The 26259-nt window shown below is 39.0% G+C and overlaps 1 protein-coding gene and 1 pseudogene across 8 annotated transcripts in view; one reads left to right on the forward strand and one right to left on the reverse strand.

The window, feature by feature from the left end:
- LUC7L3 (LUC7 like 3 pre-mRNA splicing factor) overlaps positions 1-21445 on the reverse strand; it is a 24345-nt gene extending 2900 nt beyond the window's left edge. For 3 of the 8 annotated variants that reach the window (XM_059906925.1, XM_059906927.1, XM_059906926.1), the window contains exons 1-9: positions 21193-21440; positions 10532-10598; positions 7585-7624; positions 6956-7100; positions 6526-6600; positions 5125-5229; positions 4012-4173; positions 3335-3618; positions 2658-2818 (exon numbers count right to left, since the gene is read on the reverse strand). In XM_059906925.1, coding sequence (XP_059762908.1) covers positions 2658-2818; positions 3335-3618; positions 4012-4173; positions 5125-5229; positions 6526-6600; positions 6956-7100; positions 7585-7624; positions 10532-10598; positions 21193-21291 — 1138 coding nt within the window. In that variant the 5' untranslated portion in view covers positions 21292-21440. Of the gene's footprint in view, positions 1-451; positions 578-2657; positions 2819-3334; positions 3619-4011; positions 4174-5124; positions 5230-6525; positions 6601-6955; positions 7101-7584; positions 7625-9382; positions 9441-10107; positions 10286-10531; positions 10599-21192 lie in introns of those variants that run through there. The other 5 variants (XM_059906924.1, XM_059906929.1, XR_009499429.1 and 2 more) reach the window with 5 other exon arrangements.
- A 6-nt stretch (positions 21446-21451) lies between these two features.
- On the forward strand, positions 21452-26058 carry LOC132354532 (large ribosomal subunit protein eL15-like; annotated as a pseudogene).
- Positions 26059-26259: the final 201 nt, after the last annotated feature.

The following is a 26259-nucleotide window of genomic DNA, read 5'->3' on the forward strand; positions in this document are numbered from 1 at the left end:
GAGCAAGTATGTTCTAGCTTTTTCAGTTCCAAGTATTGCCTAACAAAAGATTTCTACAGAAAATGTTAAAGCAAACTATCAACACAAACCTTCTGGAAAAATTATTTTTCCCCTTAAAATTAAAGTTAAGAATAGCTGGTCTAGCAGAGTACTTCATAAGATAGAAAGAGGTTTTAAGAGAAGCAGAACCCTCTAAGATTCTAGACAAAGTGTTAAGACACAACATTAAATAACTGGGAGAGGGATGGTAATGAAAACAAAATATGGTATGGGGGTGGGGGGCACTCATTCAAAGAACGTAAGAATTGAAGATCTTATGTGAAGGAGCATATTCAGTCCATAACACTTGCAAAATGCACGAAGCAACGTCCAAGTAGCTGACTGCAGGACTTGCTTCACGTCTGTCTGTCCACTTATGAGAACTGTGCCAGTACAGTGTGCTCTAACTGACCTTGTGGGAAAGTCCTCCCTTTGTGCCTTATGGGCTTCTCCGGTGCACAGGTAGCTTCAATGAGGAAGAGTCGTCTTGTTGCCCCGTAGAGGACTAGTAGTCAGTCCAATAATCTTATCTTCTGCCCTATATAAATATGGTAGATCTTAATAGTCCTAAGGACATCCACAAAGTGTGGTGGACTTCAGGGCTATGGATTAAAAAAGGAACCTCTCTTGACAAAGAGAGCACCCTAAATTGGTTGGTGGTTAAGAAAGATAGGTTTGTGCAAGAAACCACTTTTCGTCTGTGGAGTCAGATAAAGTGCTTTCATTACAGCACATGGAGTAGTGAGCTCCCTCTTATTCATCGCCATTATCAAATGCTTGCTACTGCTCGTATCTGACCTCAAAGTTCAGGCCTTCAGTTATTTATACGGAGTGCCTAATTGGCCACACGGTATTTTCAAAAGCCAATAAATGATGTCACTTCTAAAAGAGATCCCAACGTTTAAAATAAATCTATAATGGCATACCCAATCTTTCAAGATGGACCAGATGCAGAGTTTTCTCTGAATCAAGTCTTCACTCCTTCCTTCACATCTCACCAGGAAAATCCCTGTTTGTCCATAATCTAAACACAATGCAGCTTATTTTACTTAAACAAAAGTTTGATTATATTCCACGATGTGATCATTACAATAAGGATCATAGTTTAGCAATTCAACTCATCTTTTCTGCTCTCTCTAGAAATTACACAAACTGTTTTTAAGTCAGACCAGTGACATTTATTGCTCAACTTTGATCCCAGATAGTTATGAAGGCTAGCTAGCTTTTGTCCCTGAGAACCAATGCAACTATTTTAAGTGTCACAAATGAGGATACAGCAAAGAGCTTTAGTTCTCAGAGAGAAGTGATTAATTTCATCTCTGACATCCATATCTGGCTCTTGAGAGTTGACCCATCATCCCCAAAATACATTACACAGAAAGTCTTGCAAAAAGGTTGGGTGAAGCTTTCTTAAAACTAATATAGTCAGTTAACTCTTGGTATCAATTGCCTTTTGAATCACAAAAGTAATTTCTGAACTTAAATGGCAAATACTAAAGCTCACAAGAGCAAGTTTTCAAAATTATCCTGTTTCCTACTTTTTAACATTTGCTCCATGTTGTAGAAAAAGCGAATGTATGTAAATATTTTTAAAAAGAGAAGATGCACTTATCTGAGGAAAAATAAAAGACACACACACAAAAAAAATCCATTGTTTGTGCTGCTAGTTTCCTAACTCAGTTAAACCCCACAAAAACTACAGACTAGTTTCATAAAAGAAAATAATGAGTATCACATACATGTCTAATATAATAAATTCAAACAGGAGCACACATATTATGTTGGTGATCAAACATGGACACAGATAGGCAGAACAGGATGGAACAAGCAGAGCCAAGAAAATCAGAAATAAGCCCTTTCTCTCATTCCTGAAAACCATGCAAAGCAGAATAGCCCAGTCAATACAAAATGACAGACGCACAAAGAATCTGAAGAAAATGCAGAAAAGGCGACCCTAATGATTAAAAGAATTATCGTTCAATGAAGGCTAAGTTGAAAGATGAGAATATCCTTGTGAAAACATGCCAAAGACAAAATGAAAAAGTCCATTAAGAGTGCACAGTGAACCAGCTACTGGAATGCCACAGAAAACCAAAGGAAAAAGTAGAGGGGACAGAGCATGTTGCTTCAATAAAAAACATGGTAAGACACATGTAAGGCATTCAACTACTACGAACTTAGAAGTACTGAGTTAAATGAATGCTGTACATGAGCACCAATGCAGTAATGTACATTTACTCTGCAAGACATATTATGGAACACTGCAGCAAGTACAAAAAAAAAAAAAAAAGTTGCCAATAACCAAGAATTCTACACCTTAATAAGCCTAAAAGGTAATGCAATACTTGGAAGAAACTAAATGATAAGCCTTCAAGTTATGAATTGAAGGATGTGACTTTAACATGTTCTAAGAAAACACCAGGCCAACTGTCATTCTCACAACTCAGAGCAGGAGGGGGGAGAATAATGCTTGTCTCCTACTGAATGGTATTCATCATAAGTGAAAATGAGTATAGCTTGAAGTGGAACTCTGCCTGTGTCTGAAGAAAAGTGAGTCGGTGGGGAGACAAGAAAGTGAAAACAGTCTCTTAATAAATTAAATTCTCATAAAAACTAACCTTTCTCCTTGGATTTTCTATCTTGTTCTCTGTCCCGACTTTTGCTCCTGTGCTTATATGACTTTCGATCTCGGCTTTTTGATCTTCTTCGATCCCGACTACGAGATCTATGCTTTCTTTCTGATCTATCATGGCTTCTGCTTCTTCGTCGATCTCTGCTTCTTAAATAATTTGAAACAAAAGGAAAGCAACTTCAGCTGATATTACAGTAAGAAAAAACCTTGAAGAATTACATACTGTTGAATAAATAACAAGATTAAAAGCAAAACTTACCCTTAAAGGCAAAAGAACAGAATCTACTATTAAAACATATTTACATTAGAAATCTTAAAAACTGAAAATTGAAAATCCTTCTAACTTCAATTTTTCAAATAGGTAGCCCTACCCAAAATAATTTGATTTAAATGTCTTCTCAGAATCAATGAGAAGAGAAGCACTTAAAAGACCATCCAGTACACTGATTTCCTAATAAGACTGCATCAAACCTCCCTTAGACTGCCTCAGAAATAGCAATGAAGTTGCCTCAAAGATGGATTCATTCAGATTCAATTCTCATAATCCGTCCTCATGCTTAATGAGACTTAAGAGAGTCAAGTACCAAGGAATATCACTAGTAATTACTACTGTTTATTGCACACTCACTATATGTCTGGCACTGTCTCATGTGTTCAATATACCTGCTTCGCCTTCTTTCTCTACTTCGTGATCTTTTGTGGTCCCGAGACCTGCTGCATCTTCGGTCAGAAGTTCGGCTTGAGTGCCGACTCCTTGATCGACTCCTCTTTCTTCTTTCTCTGTCTCGAGCCCTTTCTTTTTCTCTTTCTTCCTCTTCTCTTCGTCTTTTCCTCTCTCTTTCTTCCCTTTCTCTCTCCCTTTCTTTTTCTCTTTCTTCTCGTTCTTGTTTCTCCTTTTTTAAACGCTCATCACGATCAGGTTCTTCAGTTCTTTTTCTTAATTTTTCCTAAGGAAACAGAGTTTGATTTTTTTTTTTTAGAACTATATAAAGACACTGTCAAACAAGGGCTACCTAATGTGAAGCATTTTTAGACCAACTTATGGAATTTGATGCCCTAGAAGTGAAATGGAGAAATCTCAACACCATGTATGTACACAAGATATCTGACTAACCCTCAGGAATATTCTTTCTCCCAAATTCCTAGCACTACAGAGTAAAAAAAATAAAGCGCTTTGCTAATCTAATGAATAGCAGAACATTATAGGGATTATCGCTACCTCAAATAACACAGTCAGCAAAAATATCAACGAGAGGTTTATATCTCTATGTCATCAATTTTTAACCATACTAAAATAAAGTACTAGCTATAGGTAAAATACATGTTTATAAGAAACTTACTTTTAATTCTTCTACAGTAGCTTTAATTTTGGCATAGCCCATGTGCTGTTTTCCCATCAAATGGTCATCTACCCGGGACTGGGCATCTCCCACTATCAAAAAGGCTCCACACACTTCACAAACTTCCATTTGTTTTTCTTGGGCAGCAAAACTTTCAATTGTCTGAAATGATAAATCAGTTATTATAAGAATATCTGAGGAAGACAGAACAAACAAATCTCCCCAAAAGTACTTAACATTTAGAATAGATTTTTAATTTTGTCAACTGCTACTTTCCATTTCCCCAAAGCCATAATACTGAGCAGCAACTTTGAGAGAGAGGAAGTATGACAGCAGCAATCAACTTTCCACATCACCCAAGAAGTACTTAGACTCCATCCCTCAACTCCAACAAAGAAAAACCTACCTATACCACCTCAAAAAAGCTACCTATTTTAGTCTGAATTCATTTCTCGTTTGGTTCAACAGGTTAAAGATGTGGACTCCATATTAAAAATGTTTTTCAAAATCATTAAGGAATTGAACTCACTGAGTATAATCTGAACATATCCTTTTAATATTTGGGAACCAATGACCAATTATATTCTAGCATCAATATCCAAAACATGTATTTTGTATGTACAAATACATACACTGATACAAAACATTGTATCAAATACATTGATACAAAAACATGTATCAATATCCAAACATTATATTCTCTAACTGAAAGTTAAGAAAGTAGAAGGCATTATTAAGAGTATACCAATTCTGTACTAAGGTAAATACAAACTGAGTAATTTGTTCTAACAAAAAATAAATAAAACCCAGGCCCAAATGAATACTTATGATCTAAGGCACAGGTTGGCAAGCCAGCGGCTAGAGGCCTGTTTTTGTGAAGTTTTACTGGAACAAAGCCACATCCAATTGTTTATATATTGTTTAAAGCTGCTTTTGTAATATAAAGGCAGAGCTTTTATATTACAAATCTTGTGACCTGCAAACCTAAAATATTTACTATGTAGCCCTTTAAAATAAAGTTTGCTGACATTAGAAAATTGTTCTCAAATCAGAATAGATCCTAGTAATTCACAGTGAACAGCCTGGGTAAATCAAAATGAGGTTGCTACTCACCGAAGTTGTGGACCTAAGTAATTCTCTCTCTTCTTTTAACTGTTCAACTAATTTCATCATTCCCTGGGCTTCTTCTACTTTTCCTTCAGATCCTAATTCTTCAATCTAAGGGGAATTTAAAAAGCAGTCAGGATATCTTTCTAACCACACTATCCAAGTATTTTTCTTTTTACCCCAAGCTTCATTAGCATTTAGCGGTTGTTTTGGGTTTTTGTTTGGTTTTGTTTAGTGAAGCCTGCATTAATTATGTATACTTGACAGAACAGCAAATTTCTAAGGTGCACAATTTCATAAGGTTTGACTCCCATGAAATCAACACCACCATCTAGATAATAAACATATCCATCACCCCAAAGGTTTCCTCCTGCCTCTTTGTTGTATCTCCTCCCAAAGCAACCACTGATCTGCTTTATGTCACTATAGATTAGTTTGCATTTTCTAGCATTTTATTTAAATGGAACCACGCACTTTTTTTTCCTTCTGTAGGGCTCTGGCCTCTTTCACTCAACCTATTATCTTAAGATTCATCCACACTGTTACATGTAGTTAATTCCTTTTTATTACTGAGTAGTGTATCACACTGTATAGATCAGGGGTCCCCAACCCCCAGACCAATAGCGGTCTGTGGTCTATTAGGAACCTGGCCACACAGCAGGAGGTGAGCGGCAGGCGAGCGAGCAAAGCTTCATCTGTATTTACAGCTGCTCCCTACTGCTGACATTACCACCTGAGCTCCACCTTCTGTCAGCATTATGGTGAGCTGTATAATTATTTCATTATATCTTACAATGTAATAGTAATAGAAATAAACTGCACGATAAACGTAATGAGCTTGAATCATCCCGAAACCAACCCCCCACCCCCATCCGTGGAAAAACCTTCTTCCATGAAACTGGTCCCTGGTGCCAAAAAGGTTGGGGACCGCTGGTATAGATACATCACATTTTTTTTTATCCATTAACCTACTGACACACACATGAGTTCTTTCCAGGCTTGTTTGGGGTGTTATTTGCCTATTATGAATAAAGCCACTATAAACATTGGTATACAACTCTTTGTGTTAACATATGCTTTCATCTCTCTAGCAGTGGAATGGCTCGTGGTGCCTCTTTTAACTTTTTAAGAGAGAAACTTTTTTCCAAAGTGGCTGCACCATTTTACATACCCCAACAGTGTAAGATAGTTTGTTTGCCCAGCTCTCCACTAACACTTGATATGGTCAGTCTTTTTAATTTTAGCAATTCTAATAAGTGTTCAAAAAGCATCTCACTGTGGATTTGTATTTCCCTAATGTCTAATGACATTGAGCAACTTTACATGTATTTATTTGCCATCCTTATACCTTCTTTGGTTAAGTGTCTACTCCAAGTATTTTCTGACATTAATGCACACAATTCTCACCTGCTGCAGGAGTACATCGATTTTATCTGTTAGAACCTGAATTTTTTCTTCATTTTTGCCTGTTGGACCAGCTGCCTAATGAAGACAACAGAACGTATTATCAACAACTAAAATACAGAGATAGACATTCAAACTCTCACATACCATACCTAATATTTGTATTTAATAACTGAAATGCTGAATCACAAGGATAGTAACTCAATTACCTCAATTTTTGTTAATCAGCTGCATATTTTGTCAGTTATTGATATTTAAGATCAAAACCTTATGATTAGCAAAATCAATATTATATTTACTAATAAAGACTGAAATTTTAAAAGAATACAAAGTAATGAATGAACCTGAACACAAGTTTCAACACTAGGGAAGTCTATGGGTTTCCAGAGAACAAGGACACTTTACAAAGACTGTAAATTAATTTCATACTCACCCCAGATGACTGCTGGTTTTGAGATAATGCCAAACGAGCATGGCCTCGTCTAATTCTACGTTCTACTTCTGCAAGTAAGCTCTGTAAGTATCGCAGAAAATCTCTCTCATAGCCAACTTTCATAAAACGAGAACTCTTCTCATACCTAATAAAAATGAAAATAAACAAGCACTGTTTTCCTTCCAAATATTTATTGATTACAACTCTCATATTCTATCTTAACTAATCTCATGGACTACTGCATTTAGACTGAAGGCGTAAGGAATTCCCTGGCGGTCCAGTGGTTAGGCCTCTGTGCCTTCACTGCTGAGGGCCCGGGTTCAACCCCTGGTCAGGGAACTAAGATCCTGCAAGCCGTGAGGAGCCACCAAAAAATAATAATAAAAGAAAAAAAATAAAAAACAAATGTGATATAGAAAAAAAAGCTTAGGCTTATTCTTGGCATACAGTATGTACTCACATGGTGATACAACATTAAGCTGCATCACTTTCTACCACCCCCAACTAATGAACAGGACCTCTGTCCAACATTCATTTTAAACGAATTTCAATTATTTCTTCAATTCTTGTCCCCTTTAAACCAAATAATGATGGGGGGTGGGGGGATGACCCCCAAAAAGGTAACTTACTGTTTTCGCAGATTTTCATCATGAATTTTTTCACAAGGCCCTGAAAGAACAAGAAATATGAAGGTATAAATTATTGAAGTTAACTTTTCTCTTGCCAAAACAAAAGGAAGTTCTTTTTTAAAAAAGGAAAGAAGATCCATTTAATCACTGAGTAGTCTGTAGACACCTAAATTAAGCCTACTGAATCATGAAGCAACATACCCAAGTAAGCACATGAAAAGTGTTCTCCTTAGTCTTCAAGATGAGTATAACGCAGAACTACGTAAGAGAAGAAAAAAGAGGGAGTAGGAGGAATGAAAAAATTGTTCCTTACTGCCACCAAGAAAACTGGGATGAGGGTAGACCACTGGTCTGAACCACCAGCGACATTTTATTAATTTTGAGTCTCTGTGAATAGTACAAGACTAGCACCCTAGTCCTACCCCTTACCATCTCCAAAAGGCAACCAATTTTGACCCTTTCAGTTGTATCTTCTGGAATTTACCTCCATATTTCTAAATTTTATGCTTATTTTGCTTTTTCTTGGTTTATCTTAGGCATCAAAAATTTAAGTTAAATAAACATTCAGTGCTTATATTTTGATTATGCAAGTCCTACATTAACTGCTGAGTCAAACAAAAGGTGCATTATAATGACACTTTTGATACACTTACTGGAATTCTTTGTTTAGTCTTTTCTATGTCTCTATTTCCAAATTCTTCTCAAACACTTTAACTCAGCTATAAGAAACCATCTCAATACCAATCTCCTTCAAGATTCAAAATATATCAGCTAACCAGCTTTATTTCTTCCATGAGCTTTCTGTCCTGCTTCAACCTGGGCTGCTTTTTTTCTAAGCTCACTAATAGAGTTGTCATCCTTAGAAACTCCTTTTCTGGTCTGTACTGAAGTTTACTGGATCTCTCATTTCTCTCCTTCTTGGTTTATGCCCATGAGTTTCCAGAGAAAAGGTGGTAGATAAATTTGTTGAGACCGTCCATGTCTGAAAATGTCCTTTTTTTTCCACCCTCATATTTTCCTGTTTGGCTATATAGCCAACCTAGGTAAAAACATTTTTTCATTCAGAATCCTGAGGGTATTTCTCCAGTGTCTTCAAGCTTCCAGTGTCATACTGACAAATCTGAGGCCATCCTGATTGATAACCCTATGTGCCCCACCCTCACCCCTGGTGTTCTGGAATTTCACAACGGTGTGGATCTTTTTTCATTTGTTGTGCTGAGCTCTTGAAGGACTCACTCAATCTAGAGGGTAAAGTCCTTTAGTAATGCAATATTAAAATTTCCTCCCTTCTGTTTTCTCTATCTAGAACTCTTAATTAGCTATTAGAGGACTGGACTAATATAATTTTTTCAAATTTTAATTTTTTATTAACATTCCACAAATTTATTTTATCCTCAAAACTTTCCCCTGATTTTATTTCAGATTTCTCTAGTTCTAATTTCTAGGAACTCTTCTTAGTTTTCCAAAACTTCCCTTTTTATACAGCATCCTATTCCTCCTGATATGTTCTCTTATTTCTCTGAGGATACTAAATTTAGTTATGGCTTTAAAATTTTTTTTTCTTCTGTTTTCCCCCATTATCCACCATACTCCACTAAATTCTTTTTTTCTGTTGGTTTTGGTTAATCTTTTGTTTGAAGGTTTTCTTCAAATGTCTGACTGGTATTCCTTGGCTGGCAAAACACTTCCAAAATCTGACTCGAAGTTGGTATGCTCAGGCAGGGTTTGTCAACAGGCTTTACCATAGGAAAATTGGGCAGCAAGACTTTCTTTTAGGAGATTCCCCAAGGGTCAGTACCTGTAGATCACTTCTCTGGAACTGTTCACTTTCTCTAAAGAATCCTCTTCTCTTCTGCCTGGGGAAAAAACATCTGGCTGTATCCTTCTAGGAACAGGGCAGAGGAAGGGAATGGGAAAACCTCACTATTGAGAATACAGACTCATTTAATCTCTTATAGTCTCATCTTTGTTCATTACTGCCCTGTCCTGTATCTCTACTCCCAATATCTAGATACATCCAGCCCTAATGTGCTCTTAATGTTTTAGGGCAAGCTGTTAATGTTTCTAGAATGATACTAGTTATGTACCATCCTTGGGAGAAGAAAATGATCAAATTTTTTTTTTGCACTTTGTGGTTCAAATGAACTAGAGTCTCCTTACCCCAATTTCTTCAGAACATAACCCCCTGGGGTCTCCTGGGCTGTAGGGGTGGGAGACAGAATCACCAGATGCACAGGTCTGACCACAGACTAGTGGTTCTCAACAGGGGGCAGTTTTCCCCCAGGGGTATCTGGCAATGCCTGGAGGCATTTTTGGTTGTCACAATTGGGAAATGTTACTGGCATCTACTGGGTGCAGGCCAAGGATGCTACTAAACATCCTACAACTCAAAGGACAGCCCCTCCCACCCCCGCAAACACAGAATTTTCCAGGTAAAACTGTCAAATGTCAAGGTTGAGAAACCCTGAACTAGACTAATCTCTGGTTTTCAGCCCCATGATTCAACTCTGCCTTCTATGGTACCTGATGCCTCCAAATCCTGAGCCTGTCCAGGGTTCTGCTGATCAAACTCTTGCTTCTGTTTAATATCCCCTTCTGCAGGCTTTTAGGGTACAGGTTTCTCTGCTATTCTTCCATCCACTTGTCATCTTCCAAAAATGTGCTGACATCTCTAATGTTATCTCGACTCTTCCATTTACACCTTTTTTGTTTTTAAATTTTCATTTTAGTGGAGGGGTTTCAGGAGGGAGTGGAAATAGATATGTATATTCAATTAAGCCACCACGTTTAATTAGACTGACATTTATTAATACATTCAAAAAACTAAACCAGGAAAGAAATTACTTTATCAACAAACCTTTAAGAGAAAACTTCTTTTCAAAATTATAAAGTATCAGTTTCTCTTTAATCATAAATCCGATAGAAGTTACACAGAATATTTACTTACCAAGATCAGAACGAGTGTTTGTGAACAATTCCGCAGGACAAAAACCACAGAGATAATATTTACAAACCTAGTGAAGAAAAACAAAGGTAATTTAACTTTTTGAAATTGTTCGGTTTTAGAACTATACCAGAAAAGGGTGCCAAATAACTATTTTCTCATTTCATGATCTTCATCTTTCAACCAAGTAAGTTTAAGAACAATTTCATTTGTTAAGCCATTTAGTTAGGTAAATTAATGACTTTCAGACTCCTGGATTTCAGTACAAGAAATGCAGGACTGACAGTTACCAGCATTTTCTATTTCTATAATTACTTCCTATTTCTATTACAGTATTAGAAATCACTGCCCTACTCCCAAGCAACAAAAAATATTGGATAAAGACATCCAGAAAGAAGATGACTTTTTATTTTTATTTAAAAACACACAAATAAAAAACACATTGTTCTTACTGTCTAACTTTGTTAAAGACCAGAACCAATTTACAGACTAAGATTTGGAAATCACTGCCTAAATTCCAAATAACACTTATTTAAAGCAATCTGGTTCAGTATTTTCACTTAAAGAGATCCTGTAACAGGCCCTAAGATGTAGTGGATATTTTCACACATGTCAGCACTTTACTGAGTGACTTCTATGGTATGAGGAAAAATTATTAACATGAAACCGACTTTTAATTCTCTCTCATTGGTACTTTTGTAACTCCTTCAGATATATTCCAAGACTGCTCTATCCTATGTTTAATTCTATAACACTGCAAACCAAAACCTGTTAAGCAAAATTCCAAAGTATCTCCCTTCATATAACCCTTCATTGTTATTGGGTAAATTTTCAATGTAAAACTATGATAGAAAAGGTCTGCTAAAAAAAAAAAAAAAGAAAAAAAAAAAGAAAAGAAAAGGTCTGCTAAATTTAAGATTGGATGAGTTTTTTCGAGACACTTAGAACTGGATGTTAAATCTCAAATAGACTGTTTTTTGCTTCAAAGGTCAATTGTTTTATACTTGTCTGAACCAATGTGGTTCCATAAGCTGTGTCCAGGAGAACTAAGGTCTTATAAAGAAAGGTCTCATAAAGAACAATGAGATTCAAAAATCATGTCTAAACATATTTAGTTTTATATCAATATTATCTTGTTATATGTAGCCATGTGTCACAGTATCTTTATACCATTTCCTTTTCTTTAGAAGTTCTAACACTCGATTTTAAGTTATTAAAAAGGCTCTGTATGACCACAAATAACATGTTGGCGAGGATGTGGAGAAAGGGGAACCCTTGTACACTGTTGGGAGGAATGTAAATTGGTGCAGCCACTGTGGAAAAACCATATGGAAGTTCCTCAAAAAAGTAAAAATAGAACTACCATATATGATCCAACAATTCCACTCCAGGGTATATATCCAAAGAAAACGAAAACACTAATTCAAAATGATACATGCACCCCAATGTTCACAGAAGCATTATTTACAACAGCCAAGATATGGAAGCATCCTAAGTGTCCATCAACACATGAATGGATAAAGAAAATGTGGTATATATACACAACGGAACACTAATCAGCCATGAAAAAGAATGAAAATTTGCCATTTGCAACAACAAAGATGGACTTGGAGGGGATTATACTTAGTGAAATAAGCCAGACAGAGAAAGACAAATACTGTACGCATTTGTGGAATCTTAAAAAAAAAAAGCAAGTTAGTGAATATAATAACAACAAAATAAAACAGACTCTGTGATATAGAGAACAAACAAATGCGGCAAGGGAAGAGGCAGGGGCAAAATGGAGGTAGTGTATTAAGAGGTACAGACTATGATGTATAAAATAAATAAGCTATAAAGATATATTGTACAGCACAGGGAATATAGCCAATATTTTACAGTAACTGTAAATAGAGTAAAATCTTTAAAAACTGTAAATCACTATGTTGTACACCCGAAACTTATATAATATTGTAAATCAACTATACCTGAATTTTAAAAGGGCTCTATACGTGCAAATGGTTAATGTTTTAAAATGCTATATACTTTTCTAATTATTAAAAAGTCTGATTTGTTAAATTTTGCATCCACTTTAAGTGTATCAGCAAAATACCAATGCCAACATTCAGTTTAAGAATCTCTTTCAGGGGACTTCCCTGGTGGCACAGTGGTTAAAACTCCATGCTCCCAATGCAGGGAGCCCGGGTTCGATCCCTGGTCAGGGAACTAGATCCTGCATGCATGCCGCAACTAAGAGTTTGCATGCCACAACTAAGGAGCAGGCGAGCCACAACTAAGGAGCCCGTGAGCCGCAACTAAGACCCAGCGCAACCAAATAATTAATTAATTTTTTTAAAAAAAGAATCTCTTTCATTTAGGGGAAGAAGGACAGAGACAAAGAGGGTATGCTACTTACCTTTCAGACTATTAACCCTGGATCCAAGGGCCCAAAAATTATTTAACAAATTCCCCACAATTTTAATAGTTATATGAAATGGGTTAATAATAGTTATTACCAGCATTTACCATTATTTATAGCTACAAATTATATGGTTTTAATTATATTATTAAATTATATTAATTATATTATTTAATTTTAAAACTAAACTTGGTGTTCAGCCCTCGTAAGTATGAAAGTTTACTATTATTACTATCACTATGCATTTTACTTTCAAGTACATATGTAAATATAAGACTACTGTTCATTAAAACAAAAGGAATAAACATCTCTGTGGTCCCTCCTGACTCTTAAATATAACCAAATACAAACTTCAAGTATTTCTAGGAAGGAAATCTTTTTGGAAGTATTTCCAAATAGTACTTATTGAATCTTAGTTTTACTAACATTTATCACCAAAATCAAACTGACCTGGATCTGAACTGGGCTTTACCACATACTGTATGACTTAAGTTTTCTGTAAAAGTGGGGATGACTACTAACTTCAAGGTTTGTCATAAAATGTGTAATAAATTCTGTTTTTTAAAACTAAAATACCTCTGATTTTCAGAGCTATTTAAAGTTTTATTCTTAGGACTTCCCTGGTGGCACAGTGGTTAAGAATCTGCCTGCCAATGCAGGGGACATGGGTTCGATCCCTGGTCCAGAAAGATCCCACATACCGCGGAGCAACTAAGCCCATGCGCCACAACGACTGAGCCTGCGCTCTAGAACCCACGAGCCACAACTACTGAGCCTGCGTGCCACAACTACTGAAGCCTGTGCGCTTAGAGCCCGTGCTCCGCAACAAGAGAAGCCACTGCAATGAGAAGCCCGTGCACCGCAACAAAGAGTAGCCCCCGCTCGCCGCAACTAGAGAAAGCCCACGCGCAGCAACGAAGACCCAACGCAGCCAAAAAAATTTTTTTAATTAAAAATAAATAAAGTTTTATTCTAAACTCTAAGCCTTATTTATATAAATAGTTTTCCAAAACATAGTACATTCTAAGTGGTCAAAACTCTAAGTCTAAATATACTATGTCAGTTTTCCAATAAAATACATGAGTGAACACACTTAAATCTAATAAGTACTGTATGGAATTTTAATTTTAAATGGCATTTAATTTTAAAAAGTGGAAAATGGCACTTCAACAATCATTTAACACTATGTGCTAAAAACGATGCTTGAAGTATCAATACAAGACTCACTCCTCAAGAAGCTTGGTCTAGTAGCGACACAAAAACTAAAATGTACATGCATCACTAGAACAGACGGGAATTTAGTCAGGAATGTCAAGTGGTGAAGCTTGAACTGATTAAGTTCAGAAGTGGAATGACAAGACATTCTAGGCATAAGGAAACATGAAAAGACAGACATAGCACAGTATGAAATAGGCAAGTTGAAATAGGTATGCTTGGAGAGGCAACATACTGCAGAGTTTGAATCGTGGCCGCCACTTTTCAACTGTGAAAAACTATAGGCTGTAACTCTGCCTCGTGTCCTCAATACAAAAAAAGGAGACAATAAGTATTTCACAGTGGGATTGTAAAACTTAAACTCTCCATTTAATGAATTGGGAGAAATAGGCAAATAAGTCTGGTTTTTAAATACTACCCATTACTTTATAAAATATGTCTTTAGGCACTATGTAGACCAAATAAGACATGCCAGCAGGTCTACCTATAATTTAGTCCAATCACTCCATCTGAGATGAGAAACTGAGATCAACCACATGACCTGCCCTGAAGGCATCTTACAAAATACAGATTAAAACCTATTTTCCTAATTCTTTTCTGTGTGCTCTTTCTACTCTCCAATTCTCCTTAAGATATTGTTGTAAAGAAATGGAACATCAACACGTTTGTTATTCTACCCAATAAACTCTAGCTACTTAGACTGCTTCTTTTAACCCTTCCCAGGGATTGAGGATGTTTAACTAAAAGTATTGTCTTTTTTTTTTTTAATAAATTTATTTTATTTATTTATATATTTTTGGCTGTATTAAGCTAACACTAAAGACCAGAAGAGTTCAATCTCAACAGCATACTTTTCACTACCACTTAAGAGAATGCAGATACAACCAATCTTAGGAATCTGACTAGAAAATTTTAATTCCAAGTTTCCATCACATTAAACAAAGTCAAACTGTCAAAAATTAAAACAATATCTGAAAATAAAATTCAAATTCAAAATTCAAAAATATAAAAATCTGGCATTAGATACTTTGTTGGGAAAAGAAACATTCCAAACATTACTAGAGTTGTGGGACAATTTTGCAGCATCCATCAAAATGACTAAGTAAAATATGCATTTAACTTAAAAGTCATCATCTTTCTAGGAACCTATCCTACAAATGATTCAGCTACATGTACGAGAACGTTCATTGCAGATTGGTTGGTAATGGTAAAAGAATTTGACATAATCTACATATCCACCAGGAAATAGTTAAACTAAGATAGATTTTTTTTTTTTAATTTATTTTTGGCTGTGTTGGGTCTTCGTTGCTTAACGCGGGCTTTCTCTAGTTGCAGCGAGTGGGGGCTACTCTTAGTTGTGGTGCGCGGGCTTCTCATTGCAGCGGCTTCTCTTGTTGCAGAGCACGGGCTCTAGTCGCGCAGGTTTCAGTAGGTGCAACACACGGGCTCTAGAGCACAGGCTCAGTAGTTGGGGCATGTGGGCTTAGCTGCTCCGCGGCATGTGGGATCTTCCCAGACCAGGGCTCGAACCCGTGTCCCCTGCATTGGCAGGCAGATTCTTCCATGCGCCACCAGGGAAGCCCTAAGGTAGATTTACATGTACCAACGAGGAAAGATTCCACAGTATAAGTGAAAGTTCTTAAGTATATATTATAACTTATATAACATTACATTATTATATGACAACTTTCACTTATATATCTGTGCCTGTAAATTACTAGAAAACATCTGGAAACATACATACAAATTTTTAAGCTTTTCCAGGGGAATTTGGCAACAGGAAGGGGAGACAAGATCAGACTTTCGCTGTTTACTTCGAATTTTAATCTTTTATAGTAAAGCAAGTTTACTTTTGTAAAAAATCATTTTAACAACTCTAAATCAGAGGGAACATAATAGTAAAATCAATTCCTAACAGTAATTAGTCACGGTTCACTCTCTTTTTTATTGCCTACACAAATTTCTTGTAAAATTTTAATCAATTTTCCACAGCAGCAGAGATAGTGAACATCTCTCTCCCACTAAGAAGCCTTCAATTATTTCCCAATGTCATTTAGTCCCAACTTTTAACAAGGCTTATAAAAAACATTCAAAACAAGGTTCCTGCTCATCTATCTACACACCTCCTTCCCCAACAACAAAAACAAGGGCTTCAGCTCTAATACTATTCACAATTTCTCAGGCCTAAGATTCTCTCCAGCCCCTAGTAACATTTGTCTTCTCTCCCTCAGGCTAACTCCTACGAATCCTTTAGGTCCCAGTATTTAAAGGCCACTTTAAGACGCCTTCCCCAAGTACCCCAGTCTGGGTTAAGTGCCCCTTTCATGTGTGCTTTTCTAGACTTTCCCCCACTGTGCTACAAAAGCCCATTACTCCTTCAAAACTGCTACCAAATGACAGTTCTCTCAGGGAAAGTGCTGCATCTATACTATTCTGTTGTACATACTATAAGAATGATACATTTTTGTGTCATTCAAAATAATTTGCATTATTTGTATCATTCAAAGTAATTACAGGAATTTCCTCAATTTACAAGAAATTATCAGAAAATTAAACACATTTCATAAAACAATGAAACACTGTATACTAACTTAAGCTACTTTCTCCCCTTGTGAAGAAATCAAGTCTAATGAGATACCAGGAATTCCGTGGAAGTCCAGTGGTTAGGACTCTGCGCTTTCACTGCTTGAGGGTCCAGATTCAATCCCTGGTCAGAGAACTAAGATCCCACAAGCTGCACGGTGCATCAGTAGAAAAAAAGTCTAATGAGACACACCGAGAGAGAGAGAAAGAGAGAAAGAGAGAAAGAGAGAAAGAGAGAGAGAGAGAGAGAGAGAGAGACACACACGGTTTCCCAAAGGCAATCAAATATTAAGGAAATACCTTAATATTTTCAGTGTGATAATAATATTGTGGTTATTTATTTGTCGTGCCCCAAGGCATGCAGAACCTTAGTTCCCCAAAGGCAATCAAATATTAAGGAAATACCTTAATATTTTCAGTGTGATAATAATATTGTGGTTATTTATTTGTCGTGCCCCAAGGCATGCAGAACCTTAGTTCCCCAACCAGGGAGCGAACCTGTGCCCCCTGCACTGGGAGTGCAGTCTTAACCACAGGAACGCCAGGGAAGTCCCAGTCCTTATATTTTAGAGATAGATAATGATGTCTTTAAGGTTGAAATGATACAACTACTTCAAAATAATGAAAGAGGTAGGACATACAGAGGAAATAATACTGGCCATCTGCTGATAATGTGTCTTACTGGGTATGGTTACATGCAGAGTTCATTCCACTATTCACTTCTATATGTGTTTTGGAGAGAAAAAAGTAAACAGCAGTTATACACACAACATATAGGCTGCTGGCAATTCCAAGAAGCCCAACACTTACTACGCACTACAGAGTGAGGCAAGAGATGTCTATACTTCTGACAGATAAAACATTTTGGTGACTATGAATTAAAACTGTCTAGTAAAATACTTCTAGATGCCATGCAGTATAATTACTCATTTTTTGCTTCCAATTTCCTTCTTAGATTCTGAATCCCTTTTTTAGATGTTAAAAGTCACAAGTAAAAATGTGGACAGTAACTTAACTGTTTTTTCTTTTCTAAACAACTTTCAGTGTCAGTGACGGTATCTGCTAACACTGTGAAGATTTTAGAAAAGAACATTTATTTCAATTCCCTTCATAAATTATTAGGCCTTCACTGAAAAGAGGGCACACTTGAATTTGATAAATTATGAACAAAGTCTCATTTTATATATTATTAGAATCAGAGTTAAGTCAACAGTTAATTTCACTTTTGGGGTGAGATCTACAATATAAAATCCTCAATTTGAACTACTAAGTTCCTTTTATATATATATAATAATAAAAGCTCCAGACCAAACTTTACAATTCCCTACAATCTCAACTCTTCAGATGACCAGAAGGCTACCAATGCTTCTCTATCAAACACTGAAATCTTTGCATGTGAACACTAACCAAAAGGTGCTCACACTAGGCAGTTTAAATCATATGCTTTCCTCATTACCCTGGTTGTTTAGGATTAACAAAGCAGAGCAAACTGCTTAATGCTAATAATCTCAAGGAAATGTAAAATATTAATCAATGAGGGAGGAGGGTGTGTCAATGAATCCTTGGAACAGTATTAAAGCTGATTTGACTTGAGTTGAAAACTACTTTAGTTGAACACTACTTTCTCTCAGATCCAAAGGTAACAATCTACAAAAGTTGGAAAGGCCTGTATAGTAAAACACTTTCCCTGATAGTGGTTACATACATACATCTTTACAAATAAATGAAAGGTCAGTAATTTGCATCACAGAAGTATCCTTCACTTAAAAATTAGTTTCCCCCAAGTGCTTCTAGCTCACAATTAAAAACCTAGTATTGGGCTTCCCTGGTGGCGCAGTGGTTAAGAATCTGTCTGCCAATGCAGGGAACACGGGTTCAATCCCTGGCCTGGTAAGATCCCACATGCCGCAGAGCAACTAAGCCCGTGCACCACAACTATTGAGCCTGCGAGCCACAACTACTGAAACCTGCCCACCTAGAGCCCGTGCTCCGCAACAAGAGAAGCCACAACAATGAGAAGCCCATGCACTGCAACCAAGGGTAGCCCCCGTTCACTGCAACTAGAGAAAGCCCGCGCACAGCAACGAATACCCAACACAGCCAAAAATAAAAATAAATAAATTTATTAAAACAAACAAAAAAACCTAGTATTGACACTAAGGAGGTGGGTCAGGAAGCAGTAGTTAATGAGCTTTAGTATGCGTAAAGATGCCATTTTAAAAAATGCAGATTTCTGGGGCCTTCACGTAGACCTATCAGAATGGGGGGGGGGCGCCTGAGAAGTACAGATATCTGCATTTAAAACAAATTCCACAGATCAGTCTGATGCAGACATCTAGGAATTACTTTTAATACTAATGTAAAGCTTCCATTTCATTGTTAAACAAAAGGACCCCACCCAGCTGAAATGGCTTTCTGCATCTAGTACAAGTGTGGCCAAGAAAAATTTCCAGATAGAATAGGAATGCAAAAATATTTTGCGGAATTCCCTGGTGGTCCAGTGGTTAGGACTCCACGCTTTCACTGACTACGGCTTGCGTTTGATCCCTGGTCAGGGACTAAGATCCCACAAGCCTCGAGGCGTGGGCAAAAAAAAAAAAAAATTGAAATATCAGGTTACAGTGATGGTGAAACCCTTACAGTACATACTGGGGTTGTCCATTCCTCCAGGACTTTAGCACTAACAGCCAACAACATACACAAATGACCTGGAAGTGATGCCACGAGCTTCCCCAGCTTTATAAAACTCTATAGTAATTCCTGCTTATTTAGAAGACGCCACATGCTGGTCTACACCAACCTTTCCTTGCAGACAAGAATCTGAAACACCAGCAATTGACTTTTTCAAATCCCTGAATCTAGAATGAAGTGTAATCTGTCATTAAAGGCATAAAATATTTTGACAACAGCACCAAAAGTTTAAATCAGTGAGAAGCACTAAAACTGAAAGGAAAACAGATTTATTGTAACTAAGATGACATAAAACTTAAGTTGCTTTTCTGACAGCCTCATTGCTTATGTTATAAACCCAGCACATGTAATGCAATGTGGCAATAAAATACCACCAGGAAAAAAAGTTTCTCCACAACACTTGTTCAAAACCAATTAGGCACAGGCATAGGCTGCTCCAGTTGATAAGCAGGCAATCAAAAGCAATTTTCCCTCTGTAATTCAAAATAGATAAATGTCCTATTTGCCCATCAAGTGAATCATGATGTTCATTTTTTTCTTTTTGCAAAGCTTAGATTACTGAGTGAAGTGGTAGAAGAAAAAGTTACTTCACTGTGACAAAGAAATGCCTAGAAAAGAAAGAATCAAGGCAAAAAACACAGTTACTCTATAAATTCTACCACAACACTTCATACTACTGTGGAATCAGGCAGCGCCTCACAACTTTAGTCAAACGCTTATTTTTTAAGGTACTGAAAGGACTCGTCTTGCACCAACTTGTTTTCCCGCATTGCAAGAGAAATTTTATTCTGACCAAAGCCTATGTTTAAAATGAGTAAGCAACTTTAAAAAAAAGGCATATTTGTTTATTCCTTCATATTTTGATTAGTAACTGCCTGTAAATTATCTTGTTTGATTACAACCGCATGTAAAATTAAATTCTTCATCTATTCTTCAGGTAAGACCTAAAATAAACGTTACACATCGTGTTCAAAACACTAGATAAACATCAGGGTATTTGCAGAGAGCCAGTTTCATAGAACTGTGGAAAGTGAACAAGACCACAAAGATTAGGTTTAGTATCGCCATTTAACTTGCCAAAAGACCCTGGGTGAGCCTCTCAAGTCTCATCTGTGAAACTGGGTTTATAATTATTTACCCTTACAGGGTTAAGAGACTCAAATGAGTTTCATGTGAAGAAAATGCCTTGACAATTATCTACATGAATGGCTTACTAGACCGTACTGCTATCAAACAATATTTGTAAATCACGGTGAACCCTACCAAGTTATGACCTCTTTTAAAATTTTATTTCCCCATATAAGCGTCGAAACTGAACCATTACTGAAATAATATACTGTCACGATTTTTACCACTAATGCTGGCCAAAAATTTCAGTTTAAATACGTCGCTCAGCCCAAATAACGGTAGAAATTTGCCCTTTCCCTTATTTCACAATGAAGTGAAAACTACAGAGCCTCTACATGTAAAAAAAAAAAAAAAAATTCCTTCCTTTCCCGCCTTTCCCTGCCTGATTAAGGTGCTTTTCAATTCTGCCAAGGGTCTTTTTGACTTCCTTGATGCTTAAACAACAACAACAAATCATCCCTTATCCTAGGATCCAGGAGAACTCCTCCCTCCCGGGCTATCCTCCCGGCTCCCTCCGGCCACGGGGTCAGACACTTGACCCCGGGGCGGCCCGGGCCCCAAACCGCGCCGCGGCCCCGGCGGGCCCCAGTCCGTTCCACTCCCCTCCCCCACGGCGCCCGGGCACAGGCCCAAGGCCCGCGGGACTTACGCTCTCGTGGTCCCACCGCACGTTGCTGCGCTTCTCATCCGGGGCGAGGTTTCGGTCCCGGCCCATTAACTCATCCAACAACTGCGCGGCCGAAATCATGGTGCTTTCCTCGGGCGACTGCTCCCACCAGCCCTGGCACCCACCAAAGAAAACGCCAGCGACACAGTCGCCAAGCTCTCCAGCCCGCTCCCGGCCTAAAAGCCTCCGCTAAACAGGAACCGATAAGACAAAATGGCCGCCGCGCGGACGCCTTCCCAACATGCCGTGCGCGCGCGTGCGCCCACGAGGACACGCCCAGGCCTGGGAGGCGAGGGCGGGCCGCTTCCGACGGCCCGCGGGCGGGGCCTGCCGAGGCCTGAACTCCGCCCTTGGTGGGCGGCACCGCCTCATTCCGCGCCAAGCGAAACCGTAGGCTACTGAGCGTGGTAACGCGTGCTGCTTCCTTTCGTAGGCTCCGTTAGTCCCGCGCTCTTTCACGGAAATAGAAACATACGTCTTGAAGCTTTAACACCGCTCCGAAATGGAGAAAAGGGTAGCGTATCCTTTTGTACCACGCGGTGATCTCGGTGCCATCTTGCAGTGGAGGAAACTGAAGATCAGCGCTCGTTCCGTGTTCTGACTCCTTTCTTCTAGTCTCTGCGCTTGCCGCCTCTTCTCCCTGACTTGGTCCTCCCACCCTGACTCCCCTGATTCACAAGGTGGAAAATCAAGGCAGGAGGAGATAAGGCGGTTTCTTTTTACGCGGAGTATGGGGAGGAGTTTGCCTCCCAGTCTGGAATTTTTTTAAATTATTGATTCATTTACTGAACAAATATCTGAGTACTTATCATGTACCAGATACGCTCTTGAAGCTAAGCTCTGAACCTTTCAGACACGGTCTTTGCTCCCACAGACCTTGAGGATTAGTGAGAGAGACAGTCACTAAATAAATAAATATATCAATATAAATTGTAATAAGTACTCTAGCACCTTTAACTGTACGGACTCTAAAGACAGATCGCCCGGGTTGGTAATCCCAGCTCTGCCATTCTGCCTTCCTTTCCCCATCTGTAAAATGGGGCTTATAGTAATAATGGTCCCCTAAACACATAAGATGTTGCTGTGAAGATAACACAGGTAAGGCATGTAGAACAGGCCCAACACATTTTAAGTTTAATCATTAGCTATTATGATAATGAGGAGGAGAAAGTAGGGTTCTGTCAAAGAGTAAGAGAGGTCTCTCCGTGGAAATGACCTAAGGCCTAAAAGATGACGGCTCTCCAGCCAAGCAAAGTGGACAGAAAAGAATTCAAAGCAGAGAGAGAGCAGCATATACCAAGGTCATTTCATTATATGAAACGATGTTCATCATTATTTTAAATAAACCTAAAACTGTCAGGATACTCATTAAGTGGCCTGAAGATGGCAAACATTTGAGAGATGCTGCTTTAAAGGGGTAGAGAAGGAACCATAGGATACTGTGAAAGGGAATCCAAAGATGTAAGAGGAAAGTCTGAAGAGTATAGAGTCAGGGAAGATCAAACAAACAAACAAACAAACAAAGATAGAGAAACTGTTTCAACAAGGTGAAAGTGGGCTTCCCTGGTGGCGCACTGGTTAAGAATCCACCTGCCAATGCAGGGGACATGGGTTCGAGCCCTGGTCCGGGAAGATCCTACATGCTGCGGAGCAACTAAGCCTGTGCGCCACAACTACTGAGCCTGTGCTCTAGAGCCCACGAGCCGCAGCTACTGAGCCCACGTGCCACAACTACTGAAGCCCACGTGCCACAACTACTGAAGCCCATGTGCCACAACTACTGAAGCCCACGCGCCTAGAGCCCGTGCTCCGCAACAGGAGAAGCCACCTACTCACCGCAAATGGAGGAAGCCCGCACACAGTAACGAACACCCAATGCAGCCAAAGATAAATAAATATTTTTTTAAAAAAGGTGAAAGTAACCAACATTGTAGAAAACTGCTGAAGGTCTGGCATGAGAAGACTGAAAAGGATCCACTGGATCCGCAGTTGGAAGTCAGACTGAAATGGATTGAAGAATGAAGGAAAAATGAGGGAGTAGAATGGCAGGTGGACAACTCATTTTAAGAAGTGAATTAGCGAGATAGGGGAAGAACTGAAAGGAGGTATAGGTCCAGGGAGGCTTTTTTAAGATGGGAAATTAGAATATGTTTAGTGTTGGAGAAGGTAGAAGATAAAAGAAGAGAATAGCTAAAGTTCCAAATTCTTAAGAAGGGAAGGTGATGGTTTAGGCTCCAGGGCATATTGGCCTTTCCTAGAAAAAAGGACCTTTTCTCCACTGAAACAAGAGAAGAAAAAAGATAGAAATCAGTTTGTAGATGCAGCAGTGAGATGAGGGAGTTTTCAGCTGATGGTTGCTGTTTTCTCAATGAAGCATTTTTTGAAGGTTCACCACTGCCACGACCACCAAAAAGGAAAAAAAAAGAAGTACATATCTTGAACTACAAACAGGACTTATAAAACCTGAGTGCAAAGTTACAGTTTCTGTTCACTAAAACTTTTTTTTTTTTTTTTTTTCTGCATACATCACGCAGCTTGCAGGATCTTAGTTCTCTGACCAAGGATTGAACCCAGGCCACGGCAGTGAAAGCGCCGAGTCCTTACCACTGGACCACCAGGGAATTCCCTAAAACTTTTTAATCTAATTCCCTCATTCATTCCACAAACTTTAATGGCGCATGTACTTTGTACCAGGAACTGGGTTAGTGGCCGGGAACACAGATAGATGTATACGACCTGGTTCTCAGGGAGCTCCTGAACCATGGAAGACAAAAATGTAACAATAACTTGAAATGAAATAAAAGGAAAATACTGTCCTTTGGATCTCAGAGGCAAGAGCTCCTACCCAGTCCCACACTAGGCTCTTTATGGCTCTCTTTTTCATAGATTCTGACGCCAGCCACAGTTCAGTGTGTATTACCACTGCAGATAATGAATTCATTCATTTATCCTTTTCATTAATTCAACCAGTGCCAGCATCATCTGCTGGGCATCAGGGATTCAGACATAAAAGTAGTCTTTTTTTTTTTTGGCCGTGCCCCCGGGGGTATGTGGGATCTTAGTTCCCTGACCAGGGGATCAAACCCGTGCCCCCTGCGGTGGAAGCTCAGAGTCCTAACCACTGGATGGCCAGGGAATTCCCAAAAGTAGCCTTTATGAACAAATCACAATGCCCAGTTTACAGATAACTTTTATAGATTATATGAGTTGGTTATTTTCTGATGCTGAGATGGAAAACAACCTTATCAGTCAGTGGTCTCCAGACCCCGTTCCATGTATGTTACTAATGCAAAGTGTCATGGACTGAACTGTGTGCCCCACCACGCACACACACAAATTCATATGTTCAAATTCTCAGAATCCACGGTAGGATCTCACAATGTAATTACATTTGGAAATAGAGCCTTTAAAGAGGTAATAAATTTAAAATGCGCCCCAATACAATCTGACCGGTATCCTTATAAGAAGAGGAAATTTGGAAACGCCAGGTAGGCACACAGGGGAAAGGCCATGTGAGGACACAGTGAGAAGGCAGCCATCCACAAGCCAAGGAGAGAGGCCTCAGGAGAAACCAAACCTACTGACACCTTGATCTTGGACTTTTAGCCTCCAGAACTGTGAGAGAATAAATTTCTGTTGTTTAAAGCCACAAATCTGTGGTACTTTGTATGGCAGCTCTGGTGAACAAATATAGAAATGAAGCCACAGTTACTACTGCTTCCCAGCCTTCAGCGTGGCCCCCATGACTCCATCCTCCATCTGCTTTGCTGCCTCCGTCATCTTTCTAAATGTAAATCCAGTTGTGTCTCTTCCCTGCTCAAAACCCCTCAATGGTTCCCCATCTAAAATTTAAACACCACAAGGCCATCCATGATCGGACCTGCTTCTCCAGCTTTTTGCTACTGCTCCCCCCACACCTTGAACACCCCTTCTTCCTATGACATCACACCACGTTACACTGCTCCAGACATGGAATGCTCTTTCCTCACCCCAGAAACGTCTACCCATCTTTCTCAGCTCACAGCCCAAGCATCACCAGCTCTGTAAAGCCAACCTGGACCCTCATTCTCTGCCTGCCACACACAACTCATCATCTCCTTTGTGCCACCATTTTACCTTGTACATTTTGGGGTTTGTCACACGATACTGCAAATATCAGTCTTTTTCTTTAAAATGAAAGTTCTCCCTTTCAGTCTGGTGGCAGCCATCAGTTTATCTCAAAGGTAAGCCAAAATAGGCACTTACGAGTACATCCAGGAGCTGTGGAGGAAGAAGCAGTCTGATGTAATGCGCTTTCTTCTCAAGGTGTGCTTTTGGCAGTACTGCCAGCTCTCTGCACTCCACAGGGCCTTCCACCCCACCCAGCCTGATAAAGCACGCAGACTGGGATACAAGGCCAAGCAAGGTTATGTCACATATCAGATTTCTGTGAGCTGTGCTGGCTGCAAATGCCCAGTTCCTAAGGGTGCCAGCTATGGCAAGCCTAATTATCATGGTGTTAAACGGCTAAAGTTTGCTTGAAACCTTCAGTCTATTGTGGAGGAGTGAGCTGGGTGCCACCATGTGGCTCTGAGAGTCCTGGATTCTCACTGGGTTGGTGAAAATTCTACACACAGATTCTTTGAGGTTATCCTCATTGATCCATTCCATAAATCTACCAGAAGAAATCCTGACACCTAGTGGATCACCAGTCCAGTCCACAAGTACAGGTAGATGTGAGGGCTGACACTGGCAGGTTGAAAGAGCTATAGCCTTGGAAAGGGCCACGAGTTACGCCACACCGCTGGTGGTTCTCACCATGCAGCTTGGAGATGGCACAGTACTCTCCAGCTCCACTGTTACTGCTAATATAAGTAATGTTTGTGGGCTTCCCTGGTGGCACAGTGGTTAAGAATCCGCCTGCCAATGCAAGGAACACGGGTTTCGAGCCCTGGTCCGGGAAGATCCCACGTGCCACAGAGCAACTAAGCCCTGCGCCACAACTACTGATCCTGTGCTCTAGAGCCTACGAGCCACAACTACTGAAGCCTGCGTGCCTAGAGCCCATGC

Source organism: Balaenoptera ricei, chromosome 20 (assembly GCF_028023285.1).
Source record: "Balaenoptera ricei isolate mBalRic1 chromosome 20, mBalRic1.hap2, whole genome shotgun sequence".
NCBI lineage: Eukaryota > Metazoa > Chordata > Mammalia > Artiodactyla > Balaenopteridae > Balaenoptera > Balaenoptera ricei.